This window comes from Lepidochelys olivacea (genome assembly GCF_965140295.1).
Source record: "Lepidochelys olivacea isolate rLepOli2 genome assembly, chromosome: 16".
NCBI lineage: Eukaryota > Metazoa > Chordata > Testudines > Cheloniidae > Lepidochelys > Lepidochelys olivacea.
The window spans coordinates 7,900,350-7,928,320 of record NC_140426.1 but is presented as its reverse complement, the minus strand read 5'-3'; the positions used below and the strand labels follow the sequence as shown (position 1 = coordinate 7,928,320).

Here is a 27,971-nt window from a genome sequence, read left to right as displayed (position 1 = left end):
CCACAGCAGCCAGAACTGCCTGGAGCCCGTACCCCAAACCCCGTCCTGCACACATTCCATCTCCCACATTCAAACTGTTGCAGCTCCTGGCCTTCTCTTAATGCCTGCTTGTGCCTTGCAGAGAAATTGAACGAGGGTAGGGGAGAGCAAGCAATCAAGGGAGTGGGGATGGAGTGAGCAGAGGTCAGGGCCTCGGGGCAGGGGCGGGGAAAGGGTGTTGGGTTTTCCGCAATTAGAAAGTTGGCAACCCTAAAAGATTATTGTGATGAAGAATTAGAGCAGGTGGAATAACCCAACATCTCCAGGGAGTGGAACTGAGTCTGTTTTACTGAAGTGTCTGTGTTGTGCCATGGTTTTCATCTCTACCTTATAAGGTCAAATTCTGGATTTAGTAGATACGGGCTCCATTGATTTCAATGGGGTTACACCCCTTGGGCCACCAGCAAATTGGATGCAGAGCTTACTTGGCCACTGCCTTGTGTCATTGCTTATAGCAGTGCAGAGTGGTAACAGATCAAAAATGACAGCCACAAATGACCACACAAGGTGCAAGACAGGAGAGAATTGGGCCCAGAATTGTACTAGATACACTGGCTGTTATGGAACTATTTGATTTGTTACCCCACCTGGACATAAGGGAGGTGAGAGCAGCGTTCTGGAGAGTGGTTTTAGAGTAGCAGCCATGTTAGTCTGTATCCGCAAAAACCACGAGGAGTCCTTGTGGCACCTTAGAGACTAAAATTTATTTGGGCGTAAGCTTTCATGGGCTAAAACCCACTTCATCAGGTGCATGGAGTGGAAGATACAGTAGCAGGTATGTTTATACATAGTACATGAAAAGATGGGAGTTGCCTTACCAGGTGGGGGAGTCAGTCTAACAAGACAATTTATCAGTAGAATACCAAGGGAGGAAAAATCACTTTTGTAGTGGTAATGAAGGTGGTCCATTTCAAACAGTTGACAAGAAGGTGTGAGTAATAGTAGGGGGAAATTAGTATGGTAAAATTAGGTTTTGTAATGACTTATCCACTCCCAGTCTTTAGTCAGGCCTAATTTGATGGTGTCCAGTTTGCAAATTAATTCCAGTTCTGCAGTTTCATGTTGGAGTCTGTTTTTGATGTTTTTTTGTTGAAGAATTGCCACTTTTAAGTCTGTTATTGAGTGACCAGGGAGGTTGAAGTGTTCTCCTACTGGTTTTTGAATGTTGTAATTCCTGATGTCAGATTTGTGTCCATTTATTCTTTTGCGTAGAGACTGTCCAGTTTGGCCAATGTACATGGCAGAGGGGCACTGCTGGCACATGATGGCATACATCACATTGGTAGATGTGCATGTGAATGAGCCCCTGATGGTGTGGCTGATGTGGTTAGGTCCTATGATGGTGTCTCTTGAATAGATATGTGGACAGAGTTGGCAATGGGGTTTGTTGCAGGGTTTGGTTCCTGGGTTAGTGTTTTTGTTGTTTGGTGTGTAGTTGCTGGTGAGTATTTGCTTCAGGTTGGGGGGCTGTCTGTAAGCGAGGACTGGACTGTCTCCCAAGGTCTGTGAGAGTAAGGGATCGTCCTTCAGGATAGGTTGTAGATCTTTGATGATGTGCTGGAGAGGTTTTAGTTGGGGACTGTAGGTGACGGCTAGTGGCGTTCTGTTACTTTATTTGTTGGGCTTGTCTTGTAGTAGATGACTTCTGGGTACCCTTCTGGATCTGTCAATCTGTTTCTTAACTTCACCAGGTGGGCTTTGTACTTTTAAGAACACTTGATAGAGATCCTGTAGGTGTTTTCTCTGTCTGAGGCATTAGAGCAAATGCAGTTGTCTTGAGCTTGGCTGCTTAGAGCTTGGCTGTGGACAATGGTAGATGTGGTCTGGATGAAAGCTGGAGGCATGTAGGTAAGTATAGCGGACAGTAGGTTTCTGGTATAGGGTGGTGTTTATGTGACCATTGCTTATTAGCACTGTAGTGTCTAGGAAGTGGATCTCTTGTGTGGACTGGTCCAGGCTGAGGTTGATGGTGGGGTTGAAATTGTTGAAATCCTGGTGGAATTCCTCAAGGGCCTCCTTCCCATGGGTCCAGATGATGAAGATGTCATCAATGTAACGCAAGTAGAGTAGCGGCGTTAGGAGACTAGAGCTGAGGAAGCGTTGTTCTAAGTCAGCCATAAAAATGTTGGCATACTGTTTTGGAGATTGAGGATTTAGGGTGTGGGCTGAGCAGTCCTAACGGCCGAATCTTTGATACAGCCAAAGCCTGGGCAGAAGATTTGAGCTGAGCTTTGTTATGTTGTTGCTAATTTCCTGGAGTTTGGCTTTCATTAACCAAGACGGGGTTTTAGAACACACTGTGGATGGTCTTGGTTTTAAAACAGAATGATAAAGGTACCTGCTCCCAGGGCTGTGTATATGAATGGGGTATACAGGGTTCACCAGCTCTCATTTGGGATGATCCACATAATTCACTCAAGTCTCTGCCATTTGTGAGTCATACAGCAATCCTGGACTCATCCCGTGTAAGTCTTTATGCCAGGCTGCCTTGTGTGCCCTAGCCAAACAGCACCACGCTCCTCGGGTGTTTGTGGCTCTCCCAGACGTGCACGCACCGTCAGAAGCACATGCCCCGTCACACGCTAATGCTGATGCCAGACATTTGGCCCCTCAAACCTTTTCCCCTCCCACTCTGCATTTGAGGAGTGGACTTCAGAACTGCAACGATCATCTCTGAGCCTCACCCATACCACAGCCAAAATCCAGCCTGCATCATTTCCATGCCCATCATCCCAGGATAAGGTTGAAAATATCCCCCACCCCCTCTCTGCGTGGCACTCTGTCCCCTCTAGTAGTGACTGGGCCACATACAGAGATTCATGAGCCTGCAACAGGGCGGTCTGCAGAGCTGGGTCTCTTAGCTCTGGCAGTAGGGCCATGGTTTTAGATCACGAGGTCCCAGGTTCGATTCCCCACACTGTCAACAACCCCCCCTCCCTCCCGGGTCGTGTCATTACAAACATGCTGCAGTAGCTCTGTGTACTTCAGGCTTGTCAGCTGTGCTTGGCAAAGGATGGGTCCCTCCCCTCAGCTCCCCTTGTGAATGTCGGGACATGGGCCTGGAACATGGCAAACAATTCGGTCAAGTCCTCTCGTCCGTACACCTTCTCTTGGCACTGAGCTGCTGGCAGGGGCTGGGTTGCCCATGCTTTATTAAACCAGGCATTGAACTCAGCCACTCCATCCCCTGCAGCCTGTTCCTGGAGCTCAGCTGAGAGAGAGGCTAGCGTGTGTGTCTGGGGAGCGGGGAGGTAGGTGTGACACCTCTTGTCCAGCACATCTGGGAATCCCAGGGTCAGAATGGCCTGGAGTCCTGTCTGCACTGGACTGTCTAAGTGAGTCTGTAACCACGCGGTGATCCAGCTGCCTGTAGTCCCTGTGTACTCTGCATGGGCCATGTGGTCCAAACCTGCAGCCGGATGGAGCTTTGGTCTGGCCAGGATGGAGGCTGGCACCATTCCCGTCCTGTCCCCGATTAAACTCACAGCTTCCGTACTGCGTAGCTGGGCCTCCTAACCGGGCCTGTGTTACCCAGTCAGCTGGGCCTTCTTTCTCCCAGCCCTCTGTGCAGTAGGATGACCCAGGGTGCATCGCTCCAGGGGCTGCCACTGTGCTTATAACATAGGTGGAGCTGTAGGAGGGACGCTGCTGTATACGGTGCATTTTATCCTATGGCTCCGCTCATGCCAGCCAGAGATCCTCTCCCAGAATCCTCGGGGTGACAGCCACCTTTAAGCATGGCCATTGCTAGCATGGGGCTGAACCCTGCCATGCCATGTGGGACAAGCCCCTGAGCTCTGACTGCCTGGCATAGGGTTGAACTCCTGGGAACGAGAGGGAGGGTGGCTCCCCTTGCTATCTGCCCGAGCCGGGGCTCCCCTGGTTCAGCCTGGCTTTCAGCTGGCGGGGGATTTTGTGTTGGGTGGAGAGCAGAAGTGGCTGTATTGTTTGGACGTTGGAATGGCTAATCCCAGCCCTTGTTATATGTGCCTGGGCGTGACACGATGGGCACAAAATAACCCGACTGAAGTAGAGGATTGTGCCGACGCACCCACAAGCCTGGGTGTGTTTTCCCTTCCCACCTTCTCAGCTGTGTGTGTACAGCTGCAAAAACCCAGCCAAGGCTCCACCACGCCGGCCCTTTGACCAGTCTGGAGAGAACGGAGCTGCCTTACAGTGAGGAAAGCCCCGTGGTCCCCTCCCTAAAAGGAGCTGGCACAGGCTTGGGAAGAGGGCACAACCCCCCCACCCCACCCCGGCTGCTCCTACTGAAGAAAGAGAACAAATGGGATTGGCTGGAGTATGCAAGCCAAGACCACCCATGCTGCGTGCTGTGTTTGCATAAGGCCCATGGTGGGCTCCCCATCCTGGGGGACGTCTTTTGCTCCCCCGCACCATCCCTGCAGGAGGGTTTGGGTCACAGCTGTCGTGCGGGTGGAGGCTAGGGGCGCCTCTTGGGGTGCGCCTCTGCTGGGGCAGCTGGCCGGTTAGAGCCACAGTCGCTCTCCATCCCCGCACTCCCTTCCCGGCCCGGCAGTTGCTGACGCTCAGCACAGCTCCCCAGTTCCTCAGCATGTCCCTGGACCAAGCGGCCAGAGACCAGTGCCCGTTTTCATCTCGCCTGCAGGTGGTGGGATTTCCAGCTATGCCGAGGACCCCCCGGCCGCCGGCAAGAGCCTCAAACAATGTCTCGACCAGGCTGTGAGCGACATCCCCAGGGAAAGGCATCCACTCACCCCCCTCTACCTGGGGGCCACCGCGGGCATGAGGCTGCTGAAGTGAGCTTTTGCTGTCGTCTGCTGTCGAACCCCCTCCCTCTTGCCAGGGCCCGAGCCAGGCCAGGGCTCTGGTCTTTAAAGGGAATGTGCTTGGGTTAAACTCTTCCACCACCCATCTGTGCAGCAGCCCTGTTGCCTGTAGAGGCGCGGCTGAGCACGGGAACATGTGAATTGTCACCCTTGGTCCATCTGGCTCAGCGCCTTGTCTCCAACCGCCCGAGCCCATCAGCTTCCTGAGAGGGGGCAGGGAGCCCCCCAGTGGACATTAATGGCCCATAGGAGAAGTTTCTTCCTGACCCGGGAAGTTACACGTTGGACCTGCCCTGGTGCAGGAGGGTTTATCATCCCTATAAAAATGTTTTGCTCCAAATATGTCCCTGGGTTTTCTCCTCCATAAAGGTGTGATCCTTTTTCAAATCCTGCAAAGTGCATGTTCTACGTTATTGCAAATGAACCCCAGAGGGGTTAGCTCTGTTGCTATATTGGCTGGAAAGGGTGGTGTGGAGAATAGGCTAGACCAGCACAGGGTCCTCCACCTCTCCTTTTCTGTAAGGGGAAGCTGGGTGGAGTTAGAAGTGCTCCCCTTCCTCATGAGTCCCGCAGCCCTACCTGGGCCCCTGGGTCACCTTGTCCAATGCAGGATAAATATCCTGCATTAGATCTGCACGGATTGGGGAGCCACATGTCCCCACCCAAGCAAGAAGCCCATCTAACCATGGCTCACAGGAAGGAAGGAATGAACCTTCTCTGGCCAATGCAGGCTTATGAATCAATGCTTCTCCCCACCCTGCCCTAACGCAGCAAGGGCGTTGCCCAGTCAGCAATAGTGGAGGTAAGCGTAGAATGCCTGCCAGACGAGCAATGGCAAGACCCTGGCTGGTGCCTGTCTGTAATGCCGGCAGGAGGGAATGACGGCCAAGGCAAGCACTAGTCCGGCTGAGGGGCTCACTCAGTCTTCCATGCTGTCCTGGGGAGAAGAAACTTAACTGAGATTTTGTGGCTCGGGTCCCGCATGGAAACGTAGAGACCCTCCAGGTCTGTGACTAGTTCAGCCCTGTGCAGCGGGACAGCTCCAGGTCCGGGCACTATTTAAGTCCCACCTAAGCCCCGTGCAGTGGCCGGTTTCACTGTTGAAGGGGGCTCGGGCAGCCTTTCTCCTGGATTGCTGAAGCAATGCTTGCTTGGTCCCTCGTATGCCATAGCTGTGGCATGCCTTAGAATAACCACTGCCTTTCATTGCCCTCTGAGGGAGGGAGGTTGCAGAGCTGTCTCCCTTTGCCCCACGTTCCACGGCCCTGACTGTGCTGGGTGGTTCGGGGAGTGGCTCACGGTTTGACCCCCTTGGTGCAGACATTTGCTTCTCTTCTCTCGCAGTGAAGCATTGCTTTGTGTCTTCTGTAGCCTCACCAACTCGATGGCCTCAGACAGCATCCTCAGCGCAGTGACCTCAACGCTGAAGTCGTACCCCTTTGACTTTCGGGGGGCAAAAATTCTGTCGGGTGAAGACGAGGGGTTGTTTGGCTGGGTCACAGCTAACTATCTCCTGGAGAACTTCATCAAGGTATGCCCAGCAGGACTGGCTTCCTAGGACGGTCCCTTCCAGTGCCCATCGAGACATGGACTCACCCCATCATTCGCCTGCAAGCCTGTCTGCTCCACATAGGTAGCTGGCATAGCGGGGAAGAGAAAAAGCCCATTTCTCCATGGCTGCCTCATTACCTAGGACCTAGGTTTTCCTCTTTAAAAACAGCTACCTTGTCCCTTGCATAGGCAGAGTGCTGCTGAGAGACTTCCGCTTTGTGGAGACCACTGGGCCAGAGATGTGAATTCACCCCCTCCTCCTGTATTCACTGCACTGAGGTGGGAATGCCAAAGCCCTGTTGAGACCACTTGAAAGGCTAGTGCTATTAAGCAGAGGGTCTGACACATGCTTGCGGTCTGGACCCTTTTTAATGCTGCCTCTTGGAGGTGGGGACACCAGTGCTGGCCCTTCTCCGTAGAGCATCAGGAGAGCTGCGTGTTAGAAGCCTCTGCAAGTGCCAGGTGTTATTAATGTTACCGGCCAATGGCAGCTGTTGTTCAGACGCGCAAACAAGTTGAATGGCTCTACGTGTCGGTCAGATACCACGGTGATGGGCAACCCTCTAAAAACCTAGCTAGGGATGCTGTGGCGCATGGCCTGGGTTTGCTGTATAGAAGTAGCAAATAGCCCAGGTCTCTAGCCAGCCTCGAGGAGAACAGTGGGACCTGATCCTTGCAGTGAACATGAAGGGGCTGGATTTTCCTTCCACCTTCCCGGCATTGGTCTCATTCAGTCCCCAGCAGCGACTGATTCTCTCCAGTGCCCAAGGGAATCTGGAGGCTGCTTTTAACATAGCCCCTGGTGGATCTGCTCACGGAACGTCCATCTTGAACTGGGTAGAAATGCAGAGGTCTCCCTCACCAGTTCAGCAAGGAAAACTGGGATCAGCTTCATGCCCGGAGACTGCTCCATCCATTCTGGAGCTGCAGTTAGGGAGCAGGGGAGTACCCAGCACGTGCTGTTGGCTCAGCCATGGAGGTGCAGTGGAGGCAGAGGGTAGGAACCTGCTGGGATCAAACTGTCCCCCTGCTGCATGCATGCAGCTCCTGCTGCCTTCAACAGGAGCCGACCATGCGCGATTGAGAGGCCTGCAGTGACACGTACGCAGCTACTGGGACTTGCAGAATGCCTTGCCTGGCCCCAGCCTTAGGCAGAATGACCTCTTGGCGTTCTTGTGTCCAAAGGAAGCTACTGACCATGAGCCAGCCCCTCTTCCTTCTCCAGCAGGGACCCTCCTCTGCAAGCTATTGCGCCCCATGGCAGCAGGGTGCTGAGCCCCCTCACCCCAAGAGAGGTCAGTGAGTGTGGACGGTGCTCACACCTCGCTCGACTGTGCCCTACCAGTTTGCGGCTGGCGGGAGCGCTGCCAGAGCGGACGGGCATTCTGCATGGTCTGAGCCACGCAATTAACCATCTCTGTGACTTTGCTTCCGTCCCCCCTCCCCACAGTACGGCTGGATCGGGCAGTGGTTCCGGCCAAAGAGACCCACATTGGGGGCCATGGACTTGGGGGGAGCCTCTACCCAGATCACCTTTGAAACCCAGAAGCAGATCGAGGACCCCCAGAGCGGGGTGACGCTGCGGCTCTACGGACAGATGTACAGGGTGTACACCCACAGCTTCCTGTGCTACGGCAGGGACCAGATCCTCAGGAGGATGTTCTCCAAGGTCATGAAGGTACGGAGGCCTGGCTCTGCCCCAGCGGGCTCTCCTCAATGGCCTGCAGGGCGAGCTCCCAGCATTCATCCCCGCTCCCTCCTCAACCACCAGCCCCCCACGCCATGTTCCCACCCAGGCTGCTACACACAGGGCTCCGGGTTCAGGTCACCAGGTGCTTTGCAAAGAGCAGGGAGGGTGCTTGCCCCGCTCTGGAGCATGTTCTGCTCCTCTCCCCCCGATCCCCCCGTCCCCACAACCTGGAGCAGCAGTAGTGAACGGCAGCTCGTTAGCGGGGAGCCAAGGCTCAGCCTGTTACAACCCATGCTGAGGGGCCTAGAATTCCCGACGGAGCAGGGAGGGCTCAGCCGGGTGCCCCCTATGGGCGCTACAGCGGCATAGCTAGGGTGCCCGAGTGCAGACGCACACGACAGCGACCAGAAGGGCTTTTCCCCTCGCCATGGGAGCGCCACCCCCCTGAGCGATAGGAAATGCTCACGGCTCTGTTATCGCCCTCCCAAGGATGGAGGCTGAGCTCCCTTCACGGGGTTTGAACCTGAGGGCTGAGCTCCCTTCACGGGGTTTGAACCTGGGGGCTGAGCTCCCTTCACGGGGTTTGAACCCGGGGGCTTCGAAAGTCTGGGAATTTCAAACATGCTCTGCAGCCTCCCCCATGCGACTGGTGCTGATGCAGAGCCGGGCACAGTGCACATCACGCACGTTAGTTCAACTCCTTTGGTGCTCTGGAAGGGACCCCTGAGGAAAGCCAGGTCTCCTCCCCGCTGCTCTTTGTTGCCAGCATAGGCTGTGCCAGTTAGGAGTTACTCATCTTCCGGGGCTGAGCTGCCACCTCCCTGCCTTCAGAGACAGCCATGGACACATAGGGTTGGACACTATCTTGTCAGAGCACCATCACTACTGAAACCTTGCAGCCCCTGTGAGGGCGGATCCCCCTGTTTTACGGCTGGGGAAACTGAGGCATGCAGCAGGGACATGATTGGCTCACCGTGATGCACGGTGGATCAGGGGCAGAACTGGGGGGCAGTGTTTCTGAATGCCAGTCCTTGACTCCACCCACTACACCGCACTGCCTGGCCCTAGACCGCCTCATGGCTGTGGTAGCTGCAGACAAAGACAGGCTTGGGTGGTACCTTTTCTTTGCCCAACAGGCTGGCGGCTACAAAACAAATGTGTCCAACCCCTGCTGGCCCAAAGGCTATCAAAGGAACTTCCTGCTCCAAGACGTCTACAACTCTCCCTGCACGGCAGCTGAGAAGCCTGACAGCTACGATCCCCAACGTACCATCGGCATGGACGGATCCGGGGACGCAGCCCAGTGCCGCCTGCACGTGGACAGTCTCTTCAATTTCACCAGCTGTGGCTTCTCCAGCTGCTCCTTCGACGGGGTTTTCCAGCCCGACCTCTCGGGAAACTTCATTGTAAGTGTCCCGAGGTTGCAGGTCTAGTGGGCAGCCGGCAGCCTCTGACTGTTGGTGCTGCCTCCAGGGTATTGTGCATGGGGGCAGCCCAGAGCCCTGGAGCCCGAGTCTCCTACTGAATGCTATGGGAGCCCCTTCTATCCTGCAGCTGGAGGATTAGGCTCCAGGTGCAAGAAGGTTGCTGGAATGGGAATGGGGCCCTGGGTATGCTCAGCGCAGTGGTTAGCAGCAAGAGCGCTGCCCCCTGCGGGTGAGGTGAACATACCCCAAACTCTGCTCCCACATTGAATCAACAAGCCCGGCCTTTGTGTCTGAGCAGGGAAATTGAGGGCTGTGCTAGTGAGCTTCTGCTTTCTCACCTCCTCTCTCCCTGGCATCAGGCCTTCTCTGCCTTCTTCTACACGGTGGATTTTATCCAGACAGTGATGAAGAGACGCGTGGCCTCACCAGATGATCTTAACGCTGCTGCCGAAGCCATCTGCAGTGCCAGCTGGACCGAGGTGAGTGCCCTGGCAGCAGAGGGCTAGTCTAATGGGTGTCAGACGATCTAGGAGGCCAGCCTGGATTTCCGTGCCCTATAGGCCTGCAGCCAAAATAGCATGGGCTGCGGATCCTGTTATATCTCACAAGCTCCAGGACTCAGGACTGGGCTAGGATGTCTCCAACCCCTTGGTATTGCAGTAGGGCTGCCAACATTGTATTTCAAAAATACAGGACAGATCTCAGATGTCCTCAGTCTCGACTTGAACCTCTGGGGGCAATTCCCTTCCATCCCCACCATGCCCCACAGACTGGCTCCCCGGTGGCCAGGTCCATCCCCTGCCTGTTGGGGTTCACCTGAAGTGGTGGGCCAGGGACCAGCGGCAGCATGGCATGGCTGGACGTGGGCAGCTGGCTGGTGGCTGAGCAGAGAGGCAGCAGGTCCAGATTGCACTGCTCTGCCTCCTTCCCCTGCCACACTGTGGCCAGGCTGACTCGGTGCCTCGTCCTCAACTGGCAGGCCAAGGTCAGATGGGGGAGGAGACCGTGTGTCCCTTCACCCCCACTCAGATGCCTCCACTCCTCCCATCCCCGTGTGTCCATCCACCCCCACTCCTCCCATCCCCATGTGTCCTTGCACCCCCACTACCCGCTGTCCCCACTAGGGTTGCCAACCCTCCCAGTTTCACCAGGAGTCTCCTGGAATCAGGCCCTATCTCCCAGAGGCTACTGATGCCAAACTGGGAGATTTTAGATGCTAAAAGTCCGGCGGCGCAGCAGGGCTAAGGCAGACCAATGGGAGCTGCAGAAACAGAGCCTGCAGGCAGGGGCAGCACATGGGAACCCCCTGCCTCCTCCAGGGGCCACAGGGACATGCACCGACTCCACAGCTCTCATTGGCCAGGGAACTGTGGCCAATGGAGCTGCTGGGGTGGTGCCTGTGGGCTGGGGCAGCACGTGGAGACCCCTGGCCCTGCCACCTAGTAGCCACTGCTAGACAGATGTGCCGGTCACTTTCAGGAGCTGCCCAAGGTAAGTGCCACCCCCCTCACCTCAACCCCCTGCCCCAGCCTACGTCCCGCACCCAAAATCCCTCCCAGAGCCTGACCCCTCACCCCCTCCTACACCCAAACTCCCTCCCAGAGCCCACACCCCCTCCTGCACCTCAACTCCCTCCCTCAGGCTCAGCCCAGAGCCCCTTCCCACACTCCAAACCCCTCAGCTCCACACCTCAAGCCCAGATCCTGCACCCCGTCCCGCTCTCCAACCCCCTGCCCCAGCCTGGTGAAAATGAGTGAGGGTGGGGGAGAGCAAGGGAGTGGGAGGTGGGGCTTCAGAGAAGGGGTGGGGCAGGGGTATGGCCATGGGGAAGGGGCGGGGCAATGGTGTTTGGGTTTGTGCGATTAGACAGTTGGCAACCCTAGTCCCCATGTGGCCCTGCACCCCCACTCAACTCCAGGCTCAGTTTTGTCACCCACCAACTCCTGTGTCCCTGCCCGAGTCTGTCCCCACGACTAGCCCTTATGAACCCATGTGCATGACCCCCCCCCAGCACCCCTGTGTGCCCTGCTCTGTCCATCCGTCCACCCCCCCAACACACACACACACACACACACATATCCTGTGCCTCCTAACTGGCCTCATGGGCAGGGTGCTGTGAGGAAAGCAGCCTCTGCCCCCTCCATCTCCGCAGCTGTCTGCTCTGGCCCATGAGCCCGCTGCCCTGAGTAATGGTCTCAAGTTGCAGTGTGGGAGGCTTAGGTTGGATGTTAGGAAAACCTTTTTCACTAGGAGGGTGGTGAAGCACTGGAATGGATTACCTAGGGAGGTGGTGGAATCTCCTTCCTTAGAGGTTTTTAAGGTCAGGCTTGACAAAGCCCTGGCTGGGATGATTTAGTTGGGGATTGGTCCTGCTTTGAGCAGGGGGTTGGACTAGATGACCTCCTGAGGTCCCTTCCAACCCTGATATTCTACAATTCGATGATTCTAGGAGGCCACAGCCGCCCCTGGTGGAAGAAGGTTGTAATTGCAGCTTCCCTGCGCCTCCCCATCCCAGATCCCCCTCCCTGTGAAGGGTCTATAACTGATTCTGATGGGCCAGAGCAGGGAGGACTCATCTCTTTTCTTTCTGTCCCCTCTTTCTTCCCCGTCCATGGTGGCCAGCTGTGGCTAAAAGCCCCAAAGCAGGAGAAGTGGTTGCCGGATTACTGCACGGTTGCCAACTTTGTTTATCTGCTGATCACCAAGGGCTACCACTTTGATGAGAGCTCTTTCCCCAACATCGCCTTCCAGAAAAAGGTTGGTATTTGGCCCAGATGGGGTCCCGCCATTAGCCAGGCTCTGCCATGCAGCAGCTGTCTGTCTCTCTCATTGTTTGCCAACATATGACATGGGGAAGCCCTAGTCTGATGGGTTTTGCCAGGATCCCTGCAGGAAATGAGCTTGAGTGAAGGCTTTTCGCAGGGACAGGGATCCTGACGGGTGCCCAGGTCGGACAGTTGCTTTTAGTTGAAATGGATGTTACTTCTGTGAGCTAGAGAAGATGCCTCAGAGGAGGAGAAATGGCCAATGGGACGTTGTGGATGGTTCTCGGAAAACTTCCGTTCAGTGCACAGCAGCAGAAAGGCTGATGGAACGTTCGGGACTGTTAGGAAAGGGATAGAAAATAAGGCAGTAAATATCACAACGCCACCTTATAAAACCATGAATACTGTGTGCAGTTCTGGTCGCCCCATCTCAAAAAGGACATAGTGGAACTGGAAAAGGTTCAAAGAAGGGCAAAAAAGATAATCGGAGGTATGGAACAGCTTCCGTCTGAAGAGAGATTAAAAGGATTAGTGCTGTTCATTTTTGAAAAGAGATGACTAAGGCGGGATAAGATAGAGGTCATGAATGGTGAGAAGAAAATGAATAGAGAAGTGTTATTTACCTTTTTCCACAATACAAAAACCGGGGTCGCCAGATGAAATTAACAGACAACAGGTTTAATACAAACAAGAGGAAGGACTTTATCACACAAGACACTGTTAACCTGTGGAACTCACTGCCAGGGGATGTTGTGATGGCCAAATGTATAACTGGGTTCCAAAAAGAACTAGATAAGTTCACGGAGGATAGGTCCATCAATGGCTAATAGCCAAGATGGTCAGGGATATAGCCCCATGCTTAGGGTGACCCTAACCTCTGACTGCCAGAAGCTGGGGCTAGGTAACAGGCGTGGATCTCTCCAGAATTGCTCTGTTCTGTACACTCCCCCTGAAGCTCTGTGACTGGCCACCGTTGGAGACAGGACACTGGGCTAGATGGACCATGGTCTGATCCAGTAGGGCTGTTCTTATGTTCTTAAACACCTCTTTAGCCTTGGGCGGGGAACAGGCCACATCGTGCTGAACTTCATGCGGCCTTTTCCCAGGGAGAAAATAACTCCTGACTACGGAGGATGTAAACTCAGCCCAGATTTCGATATCAGTTACTCTAGTGTAAAGCAGGAGTGGCTCTACTGAGATCAGTGGAGTTACACTGGATTTACTCTGGTGTAAAAAAGATCAGGATCTGGCCTGCTGAGCCCAGTTCCTCTGTAAACAGACCACAGGGACGAAGAAAACAGGCAGCACTGCATAGGGAGCAGGGCAGAAGGAGGAGCCCTGCCCAGGAGCAGCACCAGCAGCTCTGTTCCACGTGCTCCCCTTATTCCTCCGGCACCGCCAGGATGGCAGTAGCTGAGCGCTGGGCTGTGCACTGGCCTCCAGACCTGCTTCGTTCGGTTGCCTAAAGGCAGCAGGGTCCTGGGAATGGAGCAAAGGACGGGGACGCCTGGGTTCTATTCACCTCACTGGCTTGCTGAGGGTCAAAGGTCTTCTGGGCCTCCCGTTGCCCCACCTTGGCAATGCAGCTGGGCTTTGCCCACCGTTGTGAAGCCTTCCCAGATCTCAGGATCAGCGAGGGCTAAGAATTGATGATGATGAGAGAGACCAGGAGAGGGTCACTCACAGTAGCAGTGGAGGGAACAGGCAGGGCAATGGGTGATTCCCTTTGCTACTGCAGCTACTCCTAGCCTCTGAGGGTACATCCACACTGCAGCTAGACACCCGCTGCTGGCCCATGCCAGCTGGCTCACGGGGCCTGAGCTAAGAAGCTAACTGCGGTGTAGATGTTTGGGCTCAGGCTGGAGGCCTGGATCTAGGACCTTGCAAGGTGGGAGGGTCCCAGAGCTCAGGCCGGAACGTCTACACTGCAGTGAAACAACCCCTTAGCCCGAGCCCCTTAGCCCAAGTCAGCTGGCAGGGGCCCACCACAGGTGTCTGACTGCAGTGTAGACATACCCTCATGAGGCAATGTTACTAGCAAGTTTCTGAGCTGCTTTGTCTTGCTGTTTTCACAGGCTGGGGACACTTCCATCGGCTGGGCCCTGGGCTACATGCTGAACCTCACCAACATGATCCCGGCTGACGAAGTGGGTTTCCGAAAGGGCACGAACTACAGCTCCTGGGTTGTCCTCATCCTCCTCTTCGTGGCTGTAATCCTGATGGCACTGGTGACAGCATTCTGCCTGCTCCGGTCCGGCAAGCAGCACCGCACCATGTAGGAGGTGGGCGGAAGAGGCCAAGAGACATGGCTCCCTGGAGCTGACATGAGCGCTACTGATCCTGGCAGGTGACCCAACATCCTACATGCTTCAGATGTGAGCGTTTCCTGGAGGCCCTGTCCCTCCCCGCTGCCTGTTTGTAGCCCTGAGGGAAACCAGTCCTGTTGCCTTTCTTTTGTCCCTGATTGGAAGCCGGAGAAGCGGACAGAAGAGGAGAACTGACACCCAGGGAGTTGCATGAGGAGCAAATGTAAATGGTTTCCTAGTGCATCCCCTTTGGTGCATCCTGGAGCAGCGTCAGAGCCTGGATAGCCAGATCCGGGGCATCCTCCTTTGCCTGCCAGCAGACGGAGACCAGACACAAAGTAAACGGACAGCAACAGCCAGCAGGCAACTGGCTCTGTGCAAAGGAAGGGAGGTTTTTATACTCACATCCAAGGGGGTGGGGTTCATGGTGGAGAGGGTTACTTACCTAAGCATCTCTGGAAGGCTTTTCCCTCCAGCCCCCCTACCTGGAGACCTGTCCTATCCCTTCCCGGGAATTTGTGACTTGTGGTCCTGGGTGTTATCCATGGACCTGCACTATCCTCCTTGAGCAAGGACCAAATCACAGCCCCCAGGAAGTCTCTGGGAGTTTGGCCATTGATCTCAGTGCTATTCGGCTCTCCCCAGGCCCGGGAAGCCCCTCCATCTCTGCAGAGCAGTGTTGCCCAGGACAGGCTCTGACAATCTGGGGGGGCTTCCACTCTTAGGACCACAACACAGTGTGTGGCCTCTTTTGTTTGTTTACAATTGGCGCTGCTCCTAGCCAATCCTGCCTGCCGAGGGGGAAGTTTTAAGATTTAGGGTGGGGGTGGAGCCTGAGCAGGTGTGTAATTCAACAGGGGGTGCCCTGGGTACCTTAGGGAGCATTGTAAACCACCCCCCTGGCATGATGGAGAAAATTCTCAGGGCTCCCTCGCACAGCCCTGAGACCTTCTCTGAGCTGCCAGCTAAGACACACCGGGGCAGGGCATGTTGAGACCCAAACCCTCCACCCCCACAGGGCCGGTGCAAGGAGGTTTCACACCCTAGGCGAAACTTCCAGCTTGTGCTGCCCCCCTTCCCCCACCCTGCGGCAGCTCCCCACCGCCGCCCCCTCCCCTCGGCCCGGGGAGCCCCCCCGCGGCAGCTCCCCACCGCCGCCCCCTCCCCTCGGCCCGGGGAGCTGCGTGCAGCAGCTCCCCATCCCAGCTCACCTCCGCTCCGCCTCCTCCCCGAGCACGCCACTGCTTCTCCCGCCTCCCAGGCTTGCGATGCCAAACCAGCTGTTTGGCGCACAAGACTGGGAAGGAGAGAAGCAGAGCGGGGCGGAGCTCAGGGGAGGAGGCGGAGCATAGGTGAGCTGGGGCGGGGAGCGGTTCCCCTGTGCACCCCCTACCCCCCCGTTACTTGCTGCAGGAGGCCCTCCCCGCACCCCCGTGCCCCAGCTCGCCTCCGTGCCACCGCCCCCAACCACTTGGCGCCCTAGGAGACCGCCTAGTTTGCCTAGTGATTGCACCGGCCCTGCACCCCCAGCCTCATCAGCCTGGGGACAGGAAGGGTCTGTCTTTAGTTCTAGATAAGATCAGACAGGGATTTGTGTGTTTTAATGATCACAAAAACTAACAACGTAACAATGTAAACCCACAGGAGGATTTTAGATGAAACAGCAAATAACCTTTGTTAAAGGGAAGCTACCCCGAGACAGCGGTAGGGTGGTGGAGACTGTATAACACTGAGCTCTTCCAAACGTTTCCTGAGGCAGAGCTCCGAGCTTGCAGCAGAGCTGCTGTGACTGGATAGGATTGCACCCCTTGTAAGGACAACAGGCAGCCTATGCGATAGTTATGCCTTTGGGGAGCTCAGTTGACGGTGTCACCTCTGTCGGGGGTTCTCAAAATATTGTGCGGCTTAGCCAAAGCACAGAGCTGGCACTTCTGTTTCTGAGTGCTGAAATACACACATTTCCAAAGAAGTGGAAGAGAAATTGCTGCTGATAAAATCCAGGTCAATATTTGAAAATTTGAAATGTCAAGACTGTGTAACATTCTCTTATCAGGATGGAAAGATCAGCTCTCTGCAGAGTAAGAGCTTATACTAAATATAATTGCACAGTGGTGAAATTATCACAAACTATAATCCCACTAATAAATTTATATCCTCAGTCTGTTCACTAAGCAGGTTATTTCACTACTCAGATGGTAGGGATGCTGCAGTTTGCCAGTCCAGTTACATGCCAATCAATTTAAGCAACAATGGAAGATCTATTCCAATCAGAACCGCAGGGATGGTGTAGGGAGAGTACACCCAGCAATAACTCTGTGATTACTGTTTGGAAGTTTAGACACTTAGTTACAAAAAATCAGTTTAAACCAAAATGGCCTTCCCCGCTACTCATAACCCAGAGCTAATCATCTCCTCCCTAAGTCCACAAATATTGAACACTCGTACCACAGACTGACCCTCACTCTCTGCGTGACGCAGTTTAATGTTGTTTCGAGTTTCTCCCCAATACACGTAACAAACATGATAGGAACTGCAGCCCAGGGGCCGGATTCCTGCGAATCCCTCTGCTGCTTTACTTTACACACGTTAAACCAGTGACGCTCTGTTGCTCTAAAAAAATTCACTTTCCGCTTCTGTATCCTTTGCCTAAGAAGTCATCGCTTTTTTGTAACCACATCCCAGGACGGGTTTTGGCTTTGACTGCGCTAAAGGGGGGTGCTCGGTCTCTAATTGCTTTAGTCTGCTGGGCAGCACAGGGCCAGTTCAATCAACTTTACAGCAAAGTCTTGAAACAAGTTTTGTGCCTCAGACCTTTTCAGTCACTGGCTGATTTTGATTCCTTCTGTGGCTCACCCCGGCTCAGCCCCATTTCCAGTGAGGAGATGGTGCTGTCCGAGGGCCAGCTCTTTAGCTGCCACTTTTAGCAAGCCAATGAGACAAACGGAGGCAGTTCTCTTGTGATTTGACAACTGGACAGCCGTTGTTCTGGGCGTATCTTCAGGACAAGAGAGTTCTTTACTTGAAACCCCAGTGTGGATTTTTCCAATGTGCAGTTCAGACCCAATGAGATACCTACTAGGGACACCCTGTTTTTACTGACAGTGGGTGTTTTTTAACAAACCTCTTCATTTTCCTCAGGGGCTCTGGCCAGCCGCTGAGATGGCAAGTCCCCACCAATGACTGTCCCCTAACAAACAGGGCCAGCTTTGACTCTGCTCTTCAGACAATCTGGCCGCGTTCCTTGGACGGGTTGTAGACTTGGTCCAGCTCACTCCTCCAGATTACTTTTACAAAGGAGGGGATGACGCTGTGGGTGTCTTTACTCCTCCTTTGTAGACAACCCCATTCTGCAGCACAAACCCACATAGCGGGGCTGGCCATGCAAAGAGAAGTGGAGAACAGGAGGCTTCTCCCTGACCCATGGTAGCCAACGTTGGGTGATTACTTGCCCCTTACTGACTCCATCAGTTTGCCTCTCTTCTGCTCATGAAACTTTTATTAAAACAAGATGGAAATGTTATATTGTGTGTCTGGTTTGGGATTTTTAAAAACCCGGGCCTCCTGCAAACAAGTGTCGACCAGAAAGTTGTCAAGAGACCCTCTTTCTTCTGGAAAGCCCTACTGAGCCAACGAGGGGCAGGTAAATACTTCACTGTTAGTTAAGAGGACGGGGGCAAATTGTCTTCATGGGTTACAGATGGGCCGTCATAAAGGTACCAAACGCCTAGACAGCCCACAGCAGACGTGTGTGTCAGGGCCAGGGAAAGGAGCTCTGAGCCAGGGGGTACAGAGTGGGCAAATGGATGGAGGTGGCTGATGCCCCTGCCATGGGAGTACAAAGGGCGTTGTAGCTCCAGGGGAGGGGGTTGTGAAGAGCTAAGTGGCTGCCCAGCTGGCAGAGCGGGACTTGGGCATTGGACCCTCCCTTCTAGGCCATGGAGAGAACAGGAAGTTCTGCATTGCCCTCGCCATGCTCGGAACACTTGCAGCTCGGCATTAAGACAATGAATTTAACCCAAGCTCATGCTTCAGGACTTCAACCAGCCACCTTCAGGGCTCAGGAAGGAATTTCTCCCCCACTGCTCCCCATGCACAAATGGTCAGATGCATGCTGGGGATTTTTCACATTCCTCTGAAGCATCTGGTATGGGCGACAAACAGCTGAGATAACCACCCCTCTGCGGTGGTATAGTGACTCCTCTACTCCAAGAGGCTTGGCTGGCTGCTTGCCCCCATGCGCAGGGTTACACTAATGGCCAGATTTGGGGTCGGGAAGGAATTTTCCACCGGATCAGATTGGCAGGAACCTGGGTAGTGTTTTTCCTTCCTCTGCAGTGTGGAGCAAGGAATCTGTGGGCATCATCACCTGAATCAGTTTCCAGCTATTGCAGGGGCCTCGGTCCTCTCCGCCTGGGGCACATAAGAGTTTAGTCTCCTGAGGTTTGGAAAGGGGAGACGATATTTGGCTCTCATTTGGGTCAAACTGAATCTGGAGTGATTCAGCAGTGAGCTGTCTTTTCTCTCGAGTGGGTGATAAACTAGGGCCAAGACAGGGTGAGTGATTTAGCCCAGCTCGTGAGATGCATTAGTGGCAGGGCTAGGACCAGAACCCAGGAGTCCTGCCACTGAGGTGCACTAGACCTTAGGGCTAGAGTGTTGCTGAACAGAGGCTGTAAGAGGAGGGCAGAGCCTGGCTGGAGCAGGAGGCCGATATCGGCGCAGCAGTGAGCATGGCACCAAGGAGCGGAGAGAAGGCAAGAGCAGCCTTGTGAAAAATAGCGGGCACAAAATGCAGTGGGGAGGCCTGGTGGGGCAATCACAGATACAGCCCTGCTGGGAAATGGCCCCCTCAGTGCCCTGACGAGGGAGGGTCAGACCCAGACTGCTGTGAATTGGGGAAACTATGACTACGCCCAGTGGGGGAGGAATTGTGAGCCCTGCATCTCTCCCCAGTCCTTCGAGGCTTCTTCCTGGGGGAGCCAGGAACATGGGGGCAAAGGGTCTGCGTGAGCTCCAGAGAGGAGGTCACAGCAGGAACCAAGCACCCATCACGAGGCGAAAGGGGGTGAAATTAACAGGCTGTGAATCCAGAGGCAGGAACTCCAGTCACTGGAATACAGCGCCTCGCATGACGAGGCCAACCTGGCCGCAAGCTGAATGCTGATACTTACAATCCAAACCAGTCAGTTAAACTTTTTGTTAAGCTTGTGAAGTCAAAAAATGCTGTACCCAGGGTGCCGGCGCAGCCTTTCTTTAGCCCTCGACCCTATGTGTTAATGAACCGATCACCTAGCCTGTGTTCTACGGGGCCGTGCCTCATTCAGGGCCCCGATCACCTAGCCTGTGTTCTACGGGGCCGTGCCTCATTCAGGGCCCCGATCACCTAGCCTGTGTTCTACGGGGCCGTGCCTCATTCAGGGCCCCGATCACCTAGCCTGTGTTCTACGGGGCCGTGCCTCATTCAGGGCCCCGATCACCTAGCCTGTGTTCTACGGGGCCGTGCCTCATTCAGGGCCCCGATCACCTAGCCTGTGTTCTACGGGGCCGTGCCTCATTCAGGGCCCAGGACAGGCGGCGCTGGCTGAATGGGTTGCTAGTCAGTACCGCTGTTTACCCGCATTGGTCACGGTGTAGCCCCGGGCCTTATTTACTGCACACCATTCGAACCCGGCACGGCACGCAGGATTGTTAGTTTCCTCAGGGCTGTCTATGCTGCTCTCCTCATAGTTCTAGAGCTCTTCACACAGCATGATTAATTTTTCTTTACAACCCCCCTGTGGGGGGAGGGAAGCGTTAGCCTCCTTTTACACCTGGGGAACTAACACAGAGATTAAAGCACTTTACATGGGCAAAGCATCGCTTCCACTGACTTCACTGGCAGCTGGGAGGGCTCAGCCCTTCTGCAAATAAGACCCCTCTCCCCCTGGTCTCACACTGGGTACCACACAGTAGCCATCTCAGAAAATGTTGGTTTAAGTGACTTGCCCAACATCATACAGGAGCTCTGTGGCACAGGCTTGGCTAGAAGCCAGAGCTCCAGGACAGAGCCCGTCCTGCATCTTCCTGCAGATCCTGACCGTATTCACTAAACACCTTCCAGCCTCTGCAACAAATGCAGCAGGGGTCTCACAGACACTAGCCTCCTCCCTACACAACCCTGATTATTTTCCAGCAGATTCTGTGCACTGAATGAGGCTGGGGTCCTGTGGGGATAAAATAGCATGTGATCATGTGATTAACATCTTTAGCACAACGTGTGCACAAAAGGGAGAGATGTAAGGTTGCATGGCAAACCTTAATTCTGGCATTCCCCAACTTTTTTGAGTGCTTGACTTGCAACCTTCATGTTCTTTCAGCATGGCTGTCACAGGGTGGCTGGCCTCTTTAAGGGAAGTCAGGGCCCTGCTCAGCCCACCTGTAAGTAAGTAACTGCCTAGGTGGCTTGCTGGCTAATGAGCCCCTGTACCTGACAAACTACCACCAAAGGTCAGTTAGAGAGGAGCTCCCAGGGAAAGGAACGTGGAGAAGAGATCTCGCTGCCAGCTGCAGGAGACGCAGCCTGGGTGCTGCTGGGAGGAGAGGTGCAGTCAGCCGGCAGGCCCTGGCTCCAGGGAAGGAATCCACGTGAAGATTGCCTGGCAGGTAAAGGGCTTGGATGAGGAACTGATAGACTCTGCTGGAGTCTGCTGCCCTGCTATGAACTCTGGTCTCTTGGATTTCCGTTAACAAATCAGACCCCCAGAAGGGGGCGCTGCTCAATGAATAAAACTCCTGCTGAGCCTATTGACAGCCCGAAGTGGGAAATGAAGGCAGGGCACAGCCACGGCACCATGCCTGGACGGAAGGGGGCGTTGGGGGGATGGCAGGTGCTCTTACCATTGCTTTTGGGCCGTAAAACTGGGATTGCACCAACCACTGTGTGGAAACTAGTTTATCAGGATTGTTCTGAGCCACTTTGAGTTCCACAGTGCAGTTTTCCCTGCAAAGAAGCCCTTCGGTGAGGTTTGTCTATGCTCCACGTTCCCTCCAGGCATGAGACTCCTCCCAAGGGGTGGGGGGTAGAGTTTCTTAAGTGTCACTCTGCCTGCACTGGCGAATGCAGATCATGGAGCCCCTTTACTTGTCTAATCCAGGGGCTCAATTCTGGAGCCCCCGATTCTAACACCAGGTGCCGGGCTCTTGGTGTGGCATGTTGCTGCTATATCCCTCTACCCGCCCTTGTTCCTGGAGTCCACCTGAACATCTTATGCAGGCATCGAAGCGGTAGGTGCAGGCTGCAGGGGCACTGACAGAGCTGGGCACGGGGTGCGGGCACGGGACGGGGGTGGCAGGTCTAAGACGCACTGATGGGGTTCTGGTACGCATGGCAGAGCAATGCTACTGTGCCGTATTTCCACTGGTCCGGTTCTCTCATGGGCCTTCTTCTTTCCCCCTCCCTGGTCTGGGTTTCCAAGAAAGGGAGCCTGGAGGTTGGACCAAGAGCCAGAGGGAAAGGAGCAGCCAAGAGAGCCCAGCAGCCCAGGTTCCTTGCCATTCACCCCTTGTGTAAACTGGGTGGGTCTAGAAGGCAGGGGAGGAAGAGCAGACCCACACTTTTCACTTCAGGACAGGGGAGGAAGGAGCAGTGTGGGCTCAGAGCTGCAGGGGTCCTTCCTCCTCTCTTGTGAAAATGATATCGGCCAGACACCCTCCCCTCTGTGAACTCTCCTGTGGGGCGAAGGAGAGCTGGCCCGGTCGCAGGTGGTGTCCCTGACTGGCTGTCCTTCCCCTGGAGGCAAGAAGACCATGACAATCGGAAGGGTTAGCCCCAGCATAAAGCACCTAGCCTGGGATAATGAGAACAGTGGCTACGACGCAAGAACAGAGCCCAGGAGTTAACAGACCATTACTAAGGTTGCAAAGCACGCCAAAGTTACAGTCGCCTGTTCAACCCAAATCCCCCCCGCCCCCCGAGACCGTCTTTAATCACCTGCTCTCATGCTACAGTTTCCACAGGACCCCTGCCTCCTTCGGTGCCGGGGCTCACTTCAGGAACAGCCAGCCTTCTCCTCGCTGTGCAGTGGCCCTAGGCCTCTTCCTGCACGCTATTCAGACCCTGCTCTGAAGATGAAATGACTAATTCATTTACACAGACAACCTTAGTTCAGGCTTTTCCAAACTTCCAAGCACTTGACTTTGCAACCTGACTATTCTCTCCACGTAGTTCTTGGGTAATATCGATGCAGGGCTCAGGGCGGGGGTCAGATGGCCTGATATGGACCCAGAACTCCCGCTAGTGCAGCGGTAAAGATGGGGGTGTCCTCTCTCCTAGTCAGTGAGGGTACAGGCTATTGATGCTACTGGACGTTTCACGTGAGCACTGAGGGCAGAACAGACCCCCCAGGGCAGGGACAGGCCCAGCAGCGTGACTGGGATCCTCCAGCCCACTCTGGGGGATACCTGCCTCCCTGGGCATTTACATCAGCCTTTCCCCTGCAGTAGCTGCTGCCACCCCCCACACAGTGATTTCACATGCTACCCCCATACCTCCCCCTTCTCTGTACCCCCATACCTCCCCCTCTCCGACCACCCCTAAACTTCACTTTGTCCAAAATGTCCATTTTTAGCTATATATTTGTATTACTTTTCCAACCTTTGCTGCTCACACAAAGTCCGTCTGGGCTTTGCACACCCTACCTCCATCCCACCCTAAATCCTTCCCTGCACTTCCCCGAGCCTCATGAATCGGCAGTGGAGGGGACGTTCCTCGCTCCCCAGGTGTCGCAATGCAGCTCTAGCCCCGGTCACACACAGTACAAGTCGTAAAGGAGTCGGGACGGAGCTCCAGGCTCCCCCAGCTATTCCATGTCGTCTCCATATTTGTTTCTCCTCATCCTCGTTTCTGCATTCTCTGTGGGATCTGGACTGTGGAGATTTTCTGCAACAGATGAGAGAAAGCTATTTAGAACTCAGACCGGCCAGGAACGCTGATAAAAACACCCACCCCCCACGTGGTGTAACTCAGTGAGACAGCACACCAGGCTCTCGGGATCCCCAGCAGAGACACACCCGCACTCAGCAAGCAGTCTAGGGGAATCATTACGGCACCTGCTTTTGGGTGCGTTTCCCTGTGCTCCCTGCTGTCATAGTATCACCTTACAAGGTGATCAGAGACCAGCATGACCCCAGGACACTAATGTAGGGGGGTTCTCAGCCCATTCCATCCCATCCCATCCCCCAGGAGAGGCGCTAGGAATTAACCCGAAACCAGAACCAAACCATCTCTCCCTCCTCAATGAGACAGCCCCTAACTTGGATGAGGACCCGCTCAGACACCCATGGACGTGTCAAAAGCGTGGCAAACACAGGGGGCCTATGGGAGCCATTGCACTGCACTGGCTGCGTGCGCGGCTGCCTCGGGGATGGCGTCTCCAGCAGTTGATCCACAGAGAGGATAAACGACCTCGCGCTGCTGCCAATTAGGGGGATTCTCCTCGAGCGCAAGAGCTGAAGGCCTGGAATTCCAGCCTGGGCTTCGTAGGTGTGTGGGATTTATACAGCGATTTTTGGTTAAACGACAAAGCACAAGATGCTAGTGGAGCCAAGGCAGGACCCTTCAGAACTGGAGATGCAGCCCACGTGAAACCAGCCACACGGAGCCCCAAGTACAGCAGGTAACTGCTGCCTCAGCAGTGAATGCCTCTCACCTTTGGCCACTCCCTGCGGGGACTGCCCTGTCTCCAGGTAGATCCAGAGGTTGGAACACTTCCGGGTCTCTATCCTGGTCACGGCGTAGCTGGCAACTGAACCTGCAACTGAAAGCACCAACAGGCAGGGGTGTTTCCAAGTCCCATGGGAAGCAAAGGTGTCCCAGCAGGTGGGGTCCTGCTCTCTGTAAAGAACAACTGGGGCTGCGTGAAAAGGGCTGTTGGTTTCTGAGTCGCCTTTTGCTCACCCGCGTGAACCAGGAGTGATCCCCGGGAAGTCCACCGGTGTCACTGCAAACATGCTCACTGGTGTGGGGGGGGGGGGGGGGGGAGTGCAGGTGGCCTGAGTCAGTCTGAGCACTTTAAAGGGAAGCAGGGATTTCACTACATCACAGGTGGGAGCGAGGATCCTTCTCTGGTAAGACAGAATTGTGAGTCCTGTTCCTGGCTCTCGTGAACTACAGGCAAACCCCAGGACCTTGGACTGTTAAGAGCGTAACATGCCTGCCCCGCTGATGGAACCCCTGGGGGATGGGGGCTGCCTGAGAGGCCCAGCGCGCATTGAGGACTGACCTACAGACAGCAGCACGTTCCACTGCAGGGGGTAGGGCAGCTTCTTGTTGATCAGCTTCTGAAGAACGAAAGCTGCTCCGATGCCTGTTAATACGAGACCCGCGTGAGTGTGGATGCAGTTACTGCAGCTGACCTCTCTGTTGCAGCTTGCATGCTCCTCCGGGCAGGGGCTGCATCTCCCTCTGGGTTTGGAAGGTGCCCGGCACACAGTGGGCACCACCGCAATCTAACAAATGGCAGTGATAGTGCCTTCCATCCAGAGACCCCAAAGCACAGAACAAGCATTCCTAACGCTACAGTACAGGGATCCCTTCAGCCAACACTGAATGCAGCCCCTCCAGGGTAACAATTTAGGACAGGAAGTGAAGAATCATAGAACTGGAAGGGACCTCGAGAGGTCATCTAGTCCACTCCCCTGCACTCATGGCAGGGCTAAGTATTATCTACACCAGTGGTTCTCAACCAGGGGTCCATGGCCCACTGTGGGGCCATGAGCAGGTTTCAGGGGGTCTGCCAAAATAAGCCAGAGAGCAAGGCCAGCGTTAGACTCACTGGTGCCTGGGGCTGATGCCGAAGTCTGAGCCCCACCACCCTGGGTTGAAGCCAAAGCCTGAGCAACTTAGCTTTGCAGGGCCTCCCAGGCACTTGTCCTGCTTGCTACCCCACAATGCCAGCCCTGGCTTTTAATCTACTGGATATGCAGAAAAAGAGTCGTGGCACAGGGGGGCCGTGGAGGTTTTTATAACATGTTGGGGGAAAGGGGGCTCAGAAAGAAAAAGGTTGAGAACCCCTGATCTAGACCATCCCTGACAGGTGTTTGTCTAACCGCTCTTAAAAATCCCCAATGTTGGAGATTCCACAACCTCCCTCGGCAATTTATTCCAGTGCGTAACCACCCTGACAGTTAGGAAGTTTTTCCTAATGTCCAACCTAAACCGCCCTTGCTGCAATTTAAGCCCATTACTTCTTGTCCTGTCCTCAGAGGTTACAGAGAACCATTTTTCTCCTTCCTGCTTGTAACAACCTTTTATGTACTTGAAAACTGTTATCATGTCCCCTCTCTGTCGTCTCTTCTCCAGACTAAACAAACCCAATTTTTTCAATCTTCCCTCACAGATCATGTTTTCTAGACCTTTAATCATTTTTGTTGTTCTTCTCTGGACTTTCTCCAATTTGTCCACATCTTTCCTGACATGTGGCACCCGGAACTGGACACAATACTCCAGCTGAGGCCTAATCAGAGCGGAAGAATTACTTCTTGTCTCTTGCTTACAACACTCCCATTAATACAACACGCTTGCGAATATCAGAGCCAATTGCAGCTGCGGGAAAATGTAGGGGGGCAGGATGCAATAACCCAGCTGAAAGTGGCCAGGTTAATTCCCTGACTACTGCAAAAGTCCCATGGGATGGAAGATAGTTACACATGGATGAGACTTTGCTTTGATTTCTCCTCCACAAGATGGCAGCCCGTAGTGCTAGGCTGGGGCACTGGGGGAGGAGTGTCACTCGCTGAATCACTCCTGCGGTGCCCTGCCTTTCCCACGGACTCTCACCCAGGTACCAACAGCCCCAACCCAGTTTGGCCTATAGCTCTAATGGGAGCATGGCATGAAGTGCGACGCCTGCAGGCTCGGCCCCCGGGGAGGAGTCACGCTGAGCATCTGGGCTTTGAACTGGTCCCTCTTGCAGTTCCAGCTAAACCCAGCAAAACTCTGCAGAGTCAGGGGGACAGGGAGGAGGGCAGCCCTTCAGAGAGGAAGATGCCCAGAGCTCTGGCTCAGACCCCAGTGCTCCGGCCGGTCCATTGCTGGGAGCTGGGGGGATGCAAATGGGCAGTCTGAGAGCCAACGAGCTGGGGGAGATGGCTGTTCGTGCCCTAGACCCTCAACCTGGCCTCTCCCTCCCCAGGCCCCGTGATGCCCAGTGGCCCCAACAGGTTGTGTCTGCCTGCAGAGCAGCAGGAGGGCCGCCCGCTGCACCCTACCTGTGATAAAGGTCCCGATGCCCTTCATGAACGCGTGGGACTGGCACAGAGCGTATTCCTGCAGCCCCTGGAACAGCAGCAAGGAAAGGGAGTTGGGGGCAGCAGACGAGACGGTGTGAAAAGGACAAACAAGGAAACCCTGGGCTCGAGTCTCCTCCCTCGCTGCGCCGGAACCTGCTTCTCCTTGGGCCCCGCATTGATCCGCCCACGGCGACCCCCAGGTCCCTCTCGCTGAGCGGCCCCGGCACCTGGCTTCCGCCCCAGCCACCTGCCCGGGGAGCTCACCTGTCCCTCCCGGGTGCATCACCCGCCTGCTCGCACCTGCCAGCGGGCGGCTCGGGGTCCGCTAACGTCCCTCAGTGCCTGCAGGGGCAAATCCTGCCCCCGCCCCGCTGCTCACTGCAGGACACCTGCACCCGGCCGTGCCCAGGGCAACGACAGCTGCTCCCGGCCCTACCTCTCGGAGCCGGTCCTGCCCCCGGCCCCTCACCCCACAGCTGCCCCGGCCCCGGGCTCTGCGGACGGCCCGCTCGAGCCCGGGGCTGCTGCCGAGCGGAAGGTCCTGGCCCGGGCTGGGGGCAGCGCACAGCCCCGATCTGCTCCCCGCGAGCCCCCGGCCACCAGCCCCCTCCGCCGCGGGACCGTGCGCCCTGCCCCGGCCCCTGCCCCGCCGGGCCCCCCCCACCCGAACCCCCAGGGCCGGGGCTGAGCCCCCCCGCCCGCCGGGGCCGGGGCTGAGCCCCCCCCCCCGCCCGCCCAGCCCGGGCCCTGCCACCGACCGGGTGTTTCGCAGCCACGGTGTCGTCCACCCGCGACAGCCCCAGGTTCACCATGGCCGCAGAGAGCCCCTAGACCGCGCCCCCGGCTCCCGCCGCGTCCTGCCCGGCCTCCGCCCCGGCTGCCAGCCCGGCTCTTCCTGCTTCCTCCGGCAGCGAGGGAGCGCCCGGCCCGGCCCGGCCCGGCGAGCAGCACCATCTGCAGGGCTGGCTGCCCTGGCCACGGCTCTGCCCCGGGGCCGTCCTCCTCTCGCCCACCGGCCCGCCCCGGGGTGCCCCTGGCTGAACCCCAGCGCGGTCCGGTGTGTGTGTCTCTCCACGGGGGTGCATCGTGCGTGTGCATACGGGGTCTGTGCAGGCTCG

General features: G+C 55.5%; 2 protein-coding genes across 2 annotated transcripts in view; one reads left to right on the top strand and one right to left on the bottom strand.

The window, feature by feature from the left end:
* ENTPD2 (ectonucleoside triphosphate diphosphohydrolase 2) overlaps positions 1–18,106 on the top strand; it is a 45,760-nt gene extending 27,654 nt beyond the window's left edge. Inside the window, exons 3-9 of the mRNA XM_084650485.1 lie at positions 4,667–4,817; positions 6,219–6,378; positions 7,849–8,076; positions 9,225–9,494; positions 9,875–9,994; positions 12,138–12,272; positions 14,356–18,106. Coding sequence (XP_084506611.1) covers positions 4,667–4,817; positions 6,219–6,378; positions 7,849–8,076; positions 9,225–9,494; positions 9,875–9,994; positions 12,138–12,272; positions 14,356–14,559 — 1,268 coding nt within the window. The 3' untranslated portion in view covers positions 14,560–18,106. The remainder of the gene's footprint in view (positions 1–4,666; positions 4,818–6,218; positions 6,379–7,848; positions 8,077–9,224; positions 9,495–9,874; positions 9,995–12,137; positions 12,273–14,355) is intronic.
* Positions 18,107–23,181: 5,075 nt separating this feature from the next.
* On the bottom strand, positions 23,182–27,797 carry TMEM141 (transmembrane protein 141). The gene is made up of 5 exons (XM_084650437.1): positions 27,612–27,797; positions 26,833–26,899; positions 24,846–24,929; positions 24,273–24,380; positions 23,182–23,503 (listed from the first exon to the last, which is right to left on the bottom strand). The coding sequence occupies exons 1-5, from the start codon at positions 27,663–27,665 to the stop codon at positions 23,424–23,426; spliced, it is 393 nt and encodes a 130-aa protein (XP_084506563.1). The 5' UTR covers positions 27,666–27,797; the 3' UTR covers positions 23,182–23,423.
* Between the last annotated feature and the right edge of the window lie 174 nt (positions 27,798–27,971).

Coding starts and splice junctions, on each gene's coding strand:
- TMEM141 (XM_084650437.1), bottom strand. CDS start 27,665: ATGGTGAACCTGGGGCTGTCGCGGGTGGACGACACCGTGGCTGCGAAA. Junction 26,900..27,611: donor CCGTGGCTGCGAAACACCCG/GTCGGTGGCAGG, acceptor CTGCTGTTCCAG/GGGCTGCAGGAATACGCTCT. Junction 24,381..24,845: donor GAACGTGCTGCTGTCTGTAG/GTCAGTCCTCAA, acceptor TGGTGCTTTCAG/TTGCAGGTTCAGTTGCCAGC.